The 12,435-nt window shown below is 40.7% G+C and overlaps 1 protein-coding gene across 1 annotated transcript; it reads right to left on the bottom strand.

Moving 5' to 3' along the window:
* Positions 1–1,365: 1,365 nt before the first annotated feature.
* On the bottom strand, positions 1,366–8,549 carry grpel1 (GrpE-like 1, mitochondrial). Its single transcript, XM_032511630.1, has 4 exons — positions 8,380–8,549; positions 6,003–6,129; positions 3,856–3,937; positions 1,366–1,935 (listed from the first exon to the last, which is right to left on the bottom strand). The coding sequence occupies exons 1-4, from the start codon at positions 8,487–8,489 to the stop codon at positions 1,589–1,591; spliced, it is 666 nt and encodes a 221-aa protein (XP_032367521.1). The 5' UTR covers positions 8,490–8,549; the 3' UTR covers positions 1,366–1,588.
* Positions 8,550–12,435: the final 3,886 nt, after the last annotated feature.

The following is a 12,435-nucleotide window of genomic DNA, read 5'->3' on the forward strand; positions in this document are numbered from 1 at the left end:
TAATTTTAAATAGTCCTGTTTCCTTTTCAATCATATAATATAATAGTATGACCCTGAAAAGATTGTTGTCCAGACTGACAGAAAGAGGACTGGTTAATCAAGCTGATTAACCAATACCAGCATGTTAAAGCATGTTGAGGTTTCACCAGAATAAGTTTACATGGTTTCACTTAAAAAAATAAATATTTTAGCTACAGAGTGAGACATCTCACTTCTTTACTATCTTTGTTGGGAGTTGCACATGTCCAGTAGCTAGGTAAGATCCCATCAACTAGATAGCTCTTTCTCCAACTTAGGACAGTCCAAGGCAGGATTAGCTGGGAGACTTCTTCTAGACAAGGGCCACTTGTGGAATACCTGCATAAAAGTGACAGGAAGTAGTTCTTTTGGAAATTATGGTTAACTAGTGGCTGTTGGAGCAGCGTTTTGCCATCGAGAACGAGCTAGCATGCTACAGTTAGCCATCTCATCTTGGATAGTGACGCAGAAAACTGTGCAGATTTTTAAGAGCTCATCCGGAGACTGAATGCAGAGAACGTTCAGAGACCATATCTAGCAAAAGAGAAAAAGACATTTGGTAAGACCATAGAAATAGAATGGATATGGAACGGTTTCTCTCTACCACACAATCCCCACCCTGCTATTCTGAGACGCACACACTTATAAACTTCAGGCTACATGCATGGAGCCTCAGCAAAACAATAAATCACGCTTAAGTGAGAAAAGGTTTGGTTTTATTTTTAGACGTGTGAAAGAAAAACATTAAACCATGAAGCTTTAATCAGTTTAATCTGATGACACATAATGATGCTATTGGTTGATAAGATGTGACATTACCGTCAGGCACCGTTGAGCCAAACTGAGGCGTGAGAACCTTAGAATTACTGACGCTGTCTTACCAGAGCCTGATCACATCCAGATGAACAAGGAAAAAATGTTTTTACTCAGAAGGAACTCGGTACAAAGTAACATCGCAATTTTTCTGTAACTCCTCAAGTACGGTTCCTTGCTATTGTCACAGAATGAATATACAACTCAAAACAGGAAAAGAGTAAAGTTCAACATTATTAGGGCTTTAGCAAAAGTCCGGAATGATACCAGCAGTTCAGAATCAGCTTTACTCAATATGGAGATGAATTTTACATCATAGCTCACCCAAAACATTAGAGGGGTTTATCCACTTTTTCTGAAACATCATGTTTCCTTTTTTTCCGTTTAGATTCATAGTTTACAATCTCTGACAATAACTGACTCTGAAATGACTGATGACACTGAAACTCTATTGTAAGGACTGTTCTGTGCTAGGCAAAGTGTATGTGTAAATGGGTGTTTTTTTGCCCCACAACATTTCCTTCCAGGCAGCGTGGCAATGGTTATGTTTAGGGTAAGCTGCCTGGAAGGGGACAGCAAAAAAACACCATCAAGTGAGTAAATGTGCCTGTTAAAAACTGGTGGATATTGTCCGGATATAAAGTTCAGTTCAGTTGGTTCCTGTTTCTTTGAGCCTGGACCAGTGTGCTTTACCTGAGCTCATCCATCACTCAGGCAACAAAGCTGATCCCACTTTATCACAGTTACATCATCACTTCTAAGAGGCTTTGGCCACGCCCACCAATGCTGGCCTGAGGGTTCGACCATGAAGCTTGTAGCCCACTTTGGTTACTACGGCAACGGTGCCAGGCTCCTTGCCCTCCACTGGGGCGTGGAAAAGGGCCTCATGCTCGTAGGGGTCAAACTTCTGCCCATCGGGGTTGAGCTTGACCAGGCCATGCTTGGTGAAGACCTTCTGGATCTGGACCTCGGTCATCACCAGGCCGTCGTACAGGTTCTTCAGGTGAGGGTTCTGACTCGTCACCTCCTCCTTGGGCACGCTCTCGGTGGCCTTCTCTAAGATGTCGGCCACTTCAAGCAGGTCCTTACAGAAGCCCTGGATCCCTGGTGAAGGAAGCATGCTTTAAATCTCTGACTTTGTATCATAATTCTTATGATATATAAGGGCTGGGCAAGTTAACGCAGATTTTATAATTTCTTTATAATTGTAAGTTTGTTGCTCACAGGCTTTGTGAATACTGCAAAGTATTACTACTATTTCGGAGTACTTCCAGTCTGAAATATCACCTTGACAGTTGATACCAGCAAATCATTCAACAAAACACACAGTGGCGCGAGGCTTCGGGAGGCTACGTTAGATGCAGCGTGTGGGTAAGTATAGATAGACAAAGGCAAGAGAAGCTAACAAATGCCATGGCGACGTGGGTAGCTACAGGCTGCAGGCCCATTAGGGTTGTGGAGGACATCGGTCTGAGAATCGCAACAATGACGGCAGGTACGAGAGTCCTTCAAGACGCACCATCACAAGAAGAATACACGAGTTGTATGAAAAGGAGAGGACTGAAAAGCGACAACGCCACAACATGCACCCGCTGTTGCTCTTACTAGGGACTACTGGACTCACTGGGAACTACACTGGACTCAGTTACAGTGCATTATACTGATGAAAAGTGGGCGCTGCATTCACGTGCTCTGACTGTAATGAAAACAGAGGAGAGACATTATGCTGAAACATGCGCGGGACACTTTATTGAAGTTGCACAGCAGTGTGTTAATGTGTCAAATAAAGTCACCGCACCGATAGTACGAATAGATACGAAATATGATCGCTGCTGCGAGCCTTCTGCCTTTTGATCATGTCCCCTGCTTTTGCGCACGGTCCCCAGCGTTCTGTCACAGTGTGTCTGCTTAACAGTGCGTTTGACAGTGTCCTTGCAAAGTGCAGAAAAGTTGTGGGGCACTCTAAACACAGTCCAGCAAGTGCTGCAGAGTTAGAGCAACAGAAGAACGTGTACATAAGAAGGAGACGTTCTAACCAGATGGAATTCAACTCTGGACATGATAAATACATTGTTTAAGTTGAGATGTACACTAAATATTTTATTGTAACTGCTACTTTGTAAACAAAATGCTGGTAAGTTTTTGCAGAACAAATGCTACGGCACTTTCGTTCATATGGCAGAACATTTAAAATAAAGTTGCACTATTTACACTACTTTTCAAATTCATTATTTCATTTTGCGATTAATCACGGGAATTATACAATTGATTGCAATTTAAACTTTTAACCGCCGCCGCGTACACACACCCCACACACACACCCACGCCCACACACACGCCCACACCCACACCACACCCACACCCACACCCACACCCACACCCACACCCACCACCACACACACACCACACACCACACACACCACACACACACACACACACACACACAAACACACCTCGGGGGCAGGCAACCTTCAAGACCTTAGCCAACCACCAAGTTTGCCACCCAGGAGTTTATGAATAGGTAGGTACATGCTAAGAACTAGCCTTGCAGTGTTACTGGCACTATTATTAATAATAATAGTCAATGAAGACACAGTAAGACCAGTAATGGGTTAGAACACTAAAGCACGTAAATAAATTCTAGTAGACGCCGAGAGTTCAAAAATTACACTGAAAAGAAATATAAAAGCTTGTGTCTAATCAGTGAAAAAAAGAAGTCATGCATGCACACTATAATTCTAAAAATGTCTAATAAGCTTGTCATGAAATAGAAATCAAGTGCATTCTAGTATGTGACAGTGCAAATACAGGTTTTACAGACAGCCACTTCAAAAAGACACAATTTAATCCAAAGGCATAATGTTGGCCTCTTGGGACATCTAGTATAGTATAATTGATGTGGAACAGTGATTACTTTCTACAGGATGTGTCTATGGTAAAGTCTATGGTATGATCCTCCACCTTTTTAGGTGGAGGATCCTGTTGAAATATGGAAAACCGGCACATCTAAAATGGCGTCTTTACCGTATAGTTTTGCATCTTCAATCATCTTCTGACTCCTCGTCCTGAGGTTCTCCATGTCTGCTAAGGCCCGCTTGTACTTTTCCTGGGAACATGATAGAAAGACCAGGGCAGCAGTTCATATTCCATAATGTTCTTACATAATTGCAAAAGGGTTCTCCAATGGTTTCTCTGTTTTTTCAAATGATTTTAGATTAGTAAACAGAATGTGCCTTTGGAACATTGGATGAAGGATTGCTGATAATGGGCAATGTAGATATTGCATTAAAGCTCAGCCCCCCCAATCAGATCAGCTGGTATTCTGTCTATCATGGAGTGGAATGGAAATTTGTAAGTGACCCCAAACTTTTGACTGGTAGTGTAAAATTGTGATGAAGCTTAGGCATCAGTTGCGTGTTTTTTAAAATGTATTCAACCTTTATCTAGGGAAGGAAACATATCTTAGCTATTACAAAAAAGGTCTGTAGAGTACTTTTGTTAAAATGATGAAAATGTAACAGTGTTGTTGTAAGCCCAGATTAAAATGCATACAGTAAAGACCACCTTGTGCCAACATGACTATAATAAAAAGAATACTATTGCTACTGCATTTATATGTAACTGTGTTGTTTCTGTGAGTGTGTTAAAGATGTAAATGGGAATTAAATGAATGAAAAAAAGATGTCTTAATTTTTAATTTAGGATTAGGATATTGGAAAACAAATTATTTTCTGACATTGGTTATAATTACAAAATAATTCTATTTATTGCGTGCAGCAACTTTATAAAATATATTATTATAGGTAGGCCTATAACAATTAAATAATTGTCTAACTGCAATTATTTTACATAGTTGCGGTTATTTTGTATAATTGCAATTAAAGCACTAGAGTTGCCATAACAACTCCAAACATCCTGGGTTGTAGCCGTCTAAAGCCAGAGAAATTAAACACGCTCTGTTTATAGTTCATGATTAATTCTTTTCTTTTTTTTGATGGAAATAAAATGTTCTTTTTTAATTTTGTTGTTCATTTAAACAATGTAATACAATACAATGTTCTATGATAATAAAGAGGCATGTTTACTTGGTTGGGTGTGAAGCTGCGTATCTGGGTTACATATTAGTAAAATACAACAAAAGGTGTAAACTTCAACTTGTTTGAAAAAGTAATCAAAGAATAAGAAATCCATTATTTCACTAAAAGACAATTATATTGTTAATCGCAATTATTATTATTTTTCTTCTTTTTTGGGCTTTTCCGCCTTTAATTCTTGACTGGACCTCTGCATCGAGGCATAAACCCCTCAGAACATGTGCACCTGCTCTACCCACTGATCCAAACCGGCCAAAATAGCAATTATTTCTGAGACAAATAGTTGTCGAGCAAAATTTGAAATTTAAAGGCCCAATTATAGTACCTTCAATTTAAGATATTGTTACTGTATTGGCCGAAATATGAATATAATTTCAGGACACTTTGACATGGGACTGCAGGGCCAGGGATCAAACCACCAGACGACCGCTCTACCACCTGAAACACAGCCACATGAACAGGGATGATGGTGGCAGTTCTCAGACAAAAAAGGGACTGAAGCTAGTTATACAGTGGTTGAAAGTGTTTGTAAAGACTGCAGCAAGGTGATCGACAGACGCCTTAACTGCAGGGCCTGGACCACCATAGGGCCCTGCTGCCTTGCTGCAGTCAATGTGTAGAGTGCGCTTGGATTGTGGTGGCACCTGGATCAGGGCTGCTGCGGTTCAGGGTCTGACTCTGCTGTGCACTTTCCTGGTGTTTGCTTTGTTGATGTAACTTTTGAAAAAACTGCAGTATCCCACCACGGACACAAGTGCACATCACTCACTCATACCGTGGATGACAGGGGTCCGACTTTTCAGGTCTGGCTATGCGCTATGTTCTCTGTGTGTGTGTGTTTATGTTGTCAAGCAGTTTTAATAAGAACGGTGTACTAGAAAACGTGCAGTCAGTTTGACTTACATCCAACCCTCAGTTTGGTTAGTCCACCTTAAAATTTACTGATTGTTAATAGGTGGAATTATAAGGGCCACTTGACAGAATGTGGTAGATTCTTCAGATTACCGTTTCTTCAGAATAATGCAGCCACCAGCCTGCTGAACTCCAGCCTGACTGAACTGGATTTGTGTGACTTACTGTCATGTCTTTGAGCTGTTCCTCCAGCTGGGTCTCTGCTGCACTCTGCTCCGGCTTCTCAGCCTCCTCCTCTGACCTGTGGCCGTTCTTCTGCTGGGTGGCTGTGCATAACAATCGTGGAGAAGCTCTGGGTGTAAGGTGGGGACGAGAGAAAGAGAGATTGATTTTGTTTGTTTGATTGTAAATTAGCTCACTTTTAGGTTTGGACTGCTGGTTTGACAAAAGACATTAAAGGCATCACTATAGGCATCATTTTTCAATCATGAAAATAACTGAAAACAACTATTGATGGAAACATTTTCCATTCAACGAATACAGGACACAGGCCATATGTGTAGCACAAAAATGGTAGGATTTAAAAGACAACTTGCTTTGTTTAATTTATCTGTTAATATTATTCATGTTAATCCATTGTAAGCTTCCTTGCAGTCTCAAAATGCCAGACCTACCTCCCCAGCACTGCAGAGGAGGGTCTGGTTAGTCCAGGATGGGCGCAAAACGTGCTCTGATTTATTGGAATTTCTTTAAACCAATCACAATTGTCTAAGCGCCAAGAGGAGCCCTGGTGCCGCTGCTAAATAGCTTCAGGAAGGAACTTGTCTTAATGGAACATGTGTACATTCAAAAGGTAGTTTTAGTTGTGCAACAGAAAACTTAGATTGGACAGATAGTCTAGCTAGCGGTCTGGATTTATCCTGAAGAGATCTGAGGACCAGGTAACCATAGTCCTCAGAAATCAGCTGCAGGTTAGAGCGCCAACACAAAGATAGCAGAAGGTAACTGTCATCCGGCGGGATTTTCGGTGGCACCGGCACAATCCCGGAAGTGTAACATTGTTGATATAGACAAGCTTTGTGATGCAGACTATCGCAGTACAAAAATATTGAGGCGTTTTCCAAGTGTCCCACTGAATTCAGACAGACCCCTGGAGAATTCAATTCAGTCAGCTAGATGTTTTTAGAGGGTAACTGCTATTACTCTTGCTGTATAATGATACTTAAATGCTATTTTTTACAATAGGATGTGTGATTTGGTTGTAGCTCTTGACAATAAATTGATCTGATACTCAAGACTTCACCTAAAGTTGGAGCTTTGAAGCCCTTTGAACATACTGTACTATCCCAGGGGTGGACGAGGGATTACTTCATGACATTGCATTTACATCATCAGTGTATTGTAATATAAAAAACTACAACCCGTCTGTGTGCCTTAGTCTTTCTTTTAATATAAATATTGTATGACAATCGTCTACAATTATATGAAAATCCAATACAATAATACAAAATAAGAGATCTAATAGAATATGTTGAAACCATTTGTAAGTACTGCATATATTATTTTACTTCTCCGGGAAGCAAGGTATTTTGGTTCCTTCTCCAGAACTTAATTAACAGTGCTGCCAGTTGTACAACCGCCAGTATTACAACAACGTTATGTGCCATTCAATGATAAATACCAACATACGAAGTATAGACTAAGATGGAATATTGTTGGAATCCTATGAAGTAGTAGAATTGCTTATTCCACTGTGATTTATGTCGTAATCTTTCTCTAGCTAATAGTGTGGAGACATGACGCCAAATTCCATTCACAGGTTATTCAACTATGTCACGTTAGAGTGTAACGAAAAAGGAAACGTTAAATTATCAAATTTAGCAATAGAGTTTGGTTTGACTTCCTCTCCATTTAAGAAAAGACAACAAACTAACTGACGTCAACGCATTATGAAATGCACTTCAACTGATAATAAATAAAGAACTAACACACGAACACACACACGAACACAGCCTTGAACGTTATTTTAGCATAGTAAACCAATCCTCTCCATCATTTAGAACATGTCACGTTATGTCATCATCCTTCTGCTAGCAATTAAAATGAACGCTACATGCTAACAATGAGAAACACAATAAATACGCTTGGCCAGGTCATCGTCAACGCACACGCGCGCGCGCGCGCGCGCACACACACACACACACACACACACACACACACACACACACACACACAGCCTTGAACGTTATTTTAGCATAGTAAACCAATCCTCTCTACATCATTTAGAATGTGTCACGTTATGTCATCATCCTTCTGCTAGCAATTAAAGTGAACGCTACATGTTAACAATGAAAAACACAATAAATACGCTTGGCCAGGACATCTTCAACGCATACACACACACACAAACCTGTATCTTTCACTTAACGGTAAAGGTCAACGGACCATGGTCGGTTACGAAAGCTAACGTTGCTAACAACTAGCTATTGCTATGCCGTTTCCTGGGATGACAGTAACGTAGCTCATCTCCCTGCCAAGTCAACCCTGGTATTGCTATAACGGACACATTTCAGTTAACAAAGTCGATATTGACGTATGTTACCTTATTAGCGCAGGTGAAGATACAATTGAGTAGCTCTGTCTCACTGCTCGCACACACCAGCTCGCCATTTTCACTGACTTCACTACCGACTGTAATTCATGCTGAAGCATAAAGGGACGCACAATGATGACGGCAGGCAGCAAGGTACGGTTTGAGCCAATCAGGAGTGAGTAAGAGGACCACCTCTTCCATTTGACAAATCCGATTCAGAGAAGAGTTTGACGACAAGTTGTAGTTTGGTTGAGTTGAAGTTAAAGGCGAAAGTTGATGCATGTGACCATAGACAGTTAAAGAAATGACCAAGGACATAGTGATGGGACAACTGTGTCTTTCACGCGAGTCGGTCCGTTGGTTGGCCTACCGGGTTAATAGATTCGGGCACCGGTTTGCGGTTTGAAGGAACTGTGGCAAAAGCACTTGGGAGGAGAGGAAGAGTTTTACAAAATTCAAAGGAAAGTGGGAAAAATTATGTTCAGGAAATAACATAGATAATTAACATCAATAGTGTGCACTAGACACAGCAGCAAATTTGTAGCCTACTTCAGGTCAATCTTCAGTTATATCAATAAAAGAAATGGATTAGCCTCATGTGTCTTTAATTGAATATAAAAGTTTATTACAACACAAATCTGATATTAGAAAAACTCTTGATGCAGCTCATATATACATTGACACATATACCAAAAAGCTAATGTGACATTACATCACTCAGCTTTATACAGTGTATCTCTTGTCACACAGAATCTCGTATTAGCAGCCAGGAGGCAACAAAGTGTGTAACCCTGAAATCAGACTTATAAATGATTTGTGTTGGAATCTGAAAACAGATCTGCTTCACAGTGCAGTATGTGTGAGATGGAGAACTTTTGTGTTTCAGACTCAGACCTGCAGAGGAGGCAGTCAAAGACACAGAGGAACTAGACCACAACCTACACCCAGAATAAAGAGGTTCAGTGAATGGGGTTCTGAAGGTGTGGAGGTGGATCAGAGTGTCTGAGGAGACTCTAGAAGGACAGAGTTCCAGCAGGATAGTCCACATACACTGCTACTCTGTTAGAGACAAAGGAGGAAGTGAGGTCCATGCTTCTGTTATTGTGACAGACACAGTAACCATCATCAGAGGTCTCCAGACTCCAGGACTGATCATTTCTTTCACTGCCTCCTCCCCTGTTGATTCCTCTAACTTACTGATATAGAAACCTCTCCTCTCCACTCGCCCTCCCAGTAACAGCGAACTGGAAGAAGATTTCTAGACAGCAGCTAAGCCCAGCCATCAAATCTGTCTGGAGGATCAGGATATTACTGATCCTTCACGTGTGCCACCTTCCTGTTGTTGTCAGACAGTTTGAGTCTTCTGTTTACTGTGTTTGTGTCCAGTTCCAGTTTACACACATCTGATGGAGAGAACAAAACACAATACCGCTGCAGGTTGTAATTTGTTTATTTATTAACAATTTACCTGACAATTACTGACAGAAAACCCTTTAAACTTTCATTTTACAGTTATGGACAAAATTATTGCAACCCCTGGAACTTTTCCAGAAAATGCACCATTCTCCCAGAAAAGTGTTGCAATGACAAATGTTTTGGTATACGCATGTTTATTACCTTGAAGTGCAAAAAAAAAAAGCAGAAGAAAAAAGGCAAATTTGACATAATTTTACACAAAACCCCCAAAATGGACTGGACAAAATCATTGGCACCCTATTAAAACTGTGGGTAAATAATTTAATTTCATGCATGTGATGTTCATTTAAACTCCCCTGTGGCAAGTAACAGGTGTTGGTAATATAGAAATCAAAACTGAAGCCAGTTAGAGTGTATAAAAGTTGGCTCAACCTTTGTGTTATGTGCCTGTGTGTGCCACACCAAGCATGGAGAAGAGAAAGAAGAGCCGAAAATTGTCTGAGGACTTAAGAAGCAAAATTGTGGAAAAATATCAACAATCTCAAGATTACAAGTCAATCTCCAGAGATCTTAAACTTTCTTTGTCCACTGTGCGCAACATAATCAAGAAGTTTATAACCCATTTAACAGTGGCAAATCTCCCTGGACGTGGAAAAATTATTGAAAGAATGCAACGCAGGATAGTTCGAATGGTGGATAAACAACCTCAGTCAACTTCCACGCAAATTCAGGCTGTCCTGCAGACTCAGGGTGCATCACTGACAGCTTGAACTATACGTCGTCATCTGAATGAGAAGAAGAAGCGCTATGGCAGGAGACCGAGGAAAACCCCACTTCTGACACAGAGGCATCAAAAAGCCAGACTGCAGTTTGCAGAAATGTACCTGAGTAAGCCACAATCCTTCTGGGAGAATTAATGGGGACAGATGAGACTAAGGTGGATCTTTTTGGCAAATCACGTCATTCTACTATTTACAGAAAACAGAAAGAGGCCTACAAAGAAAAGATCACAGTACCTACAGTCAAACATGGTGGAGGTTCAAGGATGTTTTGGGGTTGTTTTGCTACCTCTGGTACTGGGTGCATTGACTGTATGCAAGGAATCATGAAATCTGGAGACTATCAAAAAGAGTTTGGCCCATAATGTAGGGCCTGGTGTTAAAAAGCTGGGTCTGCGTCAGAAGTCATGGGTGTTTCAGCAGGACAATGACCCGAAACATACCTCAAAAAGCACCCAGAAATGGTTGGAAACAAAGCGCTGGAGAACTCTGAAGTAGAGAAATGAACAAACTGTTGAAGGCAAACAAATACAGTTATTAGCAAAAGTTGTGCACCAGGCTGTTTTCAATGATGTACATTATAATGGGCGGACTGGCAATCTGGCTGTTCTGATGGTACTGTATATTAAAGTTTTAAATCCCATTAAGTTTGCCTGTTCATTAATTCCTGCTAATGTGTAATAATGCATTCCTGTTCATTCACAGAAATTGGTACAATGGTTGCTAAAGTTCTTTAAAGGTCAGGGGAATGTAAAAAGAACGTTAGGGGAACGCTCTCTAAAGGTTGCAACGTTAGGGGAACGTTCCCCAAAGGTTACAATGCTATGGGAACGTTCTCTAAAGGTTGTAACATTAGGGTAACATTAGTGAAACGTTAGGGGAATGTTAGGGAAACATTAGGGGAATGTCAGGGGAACGTCCGATAAAGGTTACAACGCTAGGGGAACATTTGCTAAAGGTTGCAATGTTAGGGGAATGTTCGCTTAAGGTTACAACGCTAGGGGAACGTTCTCTAAAGGTTGCAACGTTAGGGGAACGTTAGTGGAACATTCTTTAAGGGTTGCAACATTAGGGGAACGTTAGGGGAATGTTTCATAAAGGTTACAATGTTAGAGGAATGTTCTTTAAAGGTTGCAACGTCAAGGGAACGTTAGTGGAACATTCTTTAAGGGTTGCAACATTAGGGGAACGTTAGGGGAATCTTTCATAAAGGTTACAATGTTAGAGGAACGTTCTCTAAAGGTTGCAACGTTAGGGGAACGTTAGTGGAACGTTCTCTAAAGGTTGCAACATTAGGGGAACGTTAGGGGAATGTTCCATAAAGGTTACAATGTTGGGGGAACGTTATCCAAAGGTTGCAACGTTAGGGGATTGTTCTGGGTGACGTTGGACAAGTCGTCTTGTGGCAGAGAATTCTTCAGGGCTGGATGAAAGTTCCTGTCTTGCACTAGAAGCTGCATTAAACAGATAATCAAAAGTTGAGGTTTTGTCCCTTTCTTGGTCCATTCTTTTCTTAAATCCGTATGAAGGGAATACCGCTAAAATGTCTTGTAGCAAGAATCTGTTCGGTGATGTGTTTATCACAGGTCATGAAATGACACACATCAAACACTCCCTTAGTTACTATTTCAGGTATAACATTACATTCTGGATGAGAAGCATGCTATTATAGATATCCACAATTGTATTTTTCCTAGTAAAATTGCAGTTGTACATGTCCGTAATGACATTTAGTCAGAAAAAATTAAAAGCCCCAAACACAAACATTGTTCTTTTTGACTAGGAAGACTTGATTAAGAATATTTGCAATACATATCCAGTCTAGCTACTAAATGTTAAAACAACCACCTAAAATAACTAGTTTTATTGC

The sequence above is a fragment of the Etheostoma spectabile genome, unplaced genomic scaffold (genome assembly GCF_008692095.1).
Source record: "Etheostoma spectabile isolate EspeVRDwgs_2016 unplaced genomic scaffold, UIUC_Espe_1.0 scaffold397, whole genome shotgun sequence".
Taxonomy (NCBI): Eukaryota; Metazoa; Chordata; class Actinopteri; order Perciformes; family Percidae; genus Etheostoma; species Etheostoma spectabile.

What these genes read in the sequence shown, in the direction of transcription:
- grpel1 (XM_032511630.1), bottom strand. Translation starts at nt 8,489, where the DNA reads ATGCTTCAGCATGAATTACAGTCGGTAGTGAAGTCAGTGAAAATGGCG. An exon ending in TCTTCACCTGCGCTAATAAG is followed by an intron (nt 6,130 to 8,379) that starts GTAACATACGTC and finishes CCTTACACCCAG; the next exon opens with AGCTTCTCCACGATTGTTAT. An exon ending in AACAGCTCAAAGACATGACA is followed by an intron (nt 3,938 to 6,002) that starts GTAAGTCACACA and finishes TCATGTTCCCAG; the next exon opens with GAAAAGTACAAGCGGGCCTT.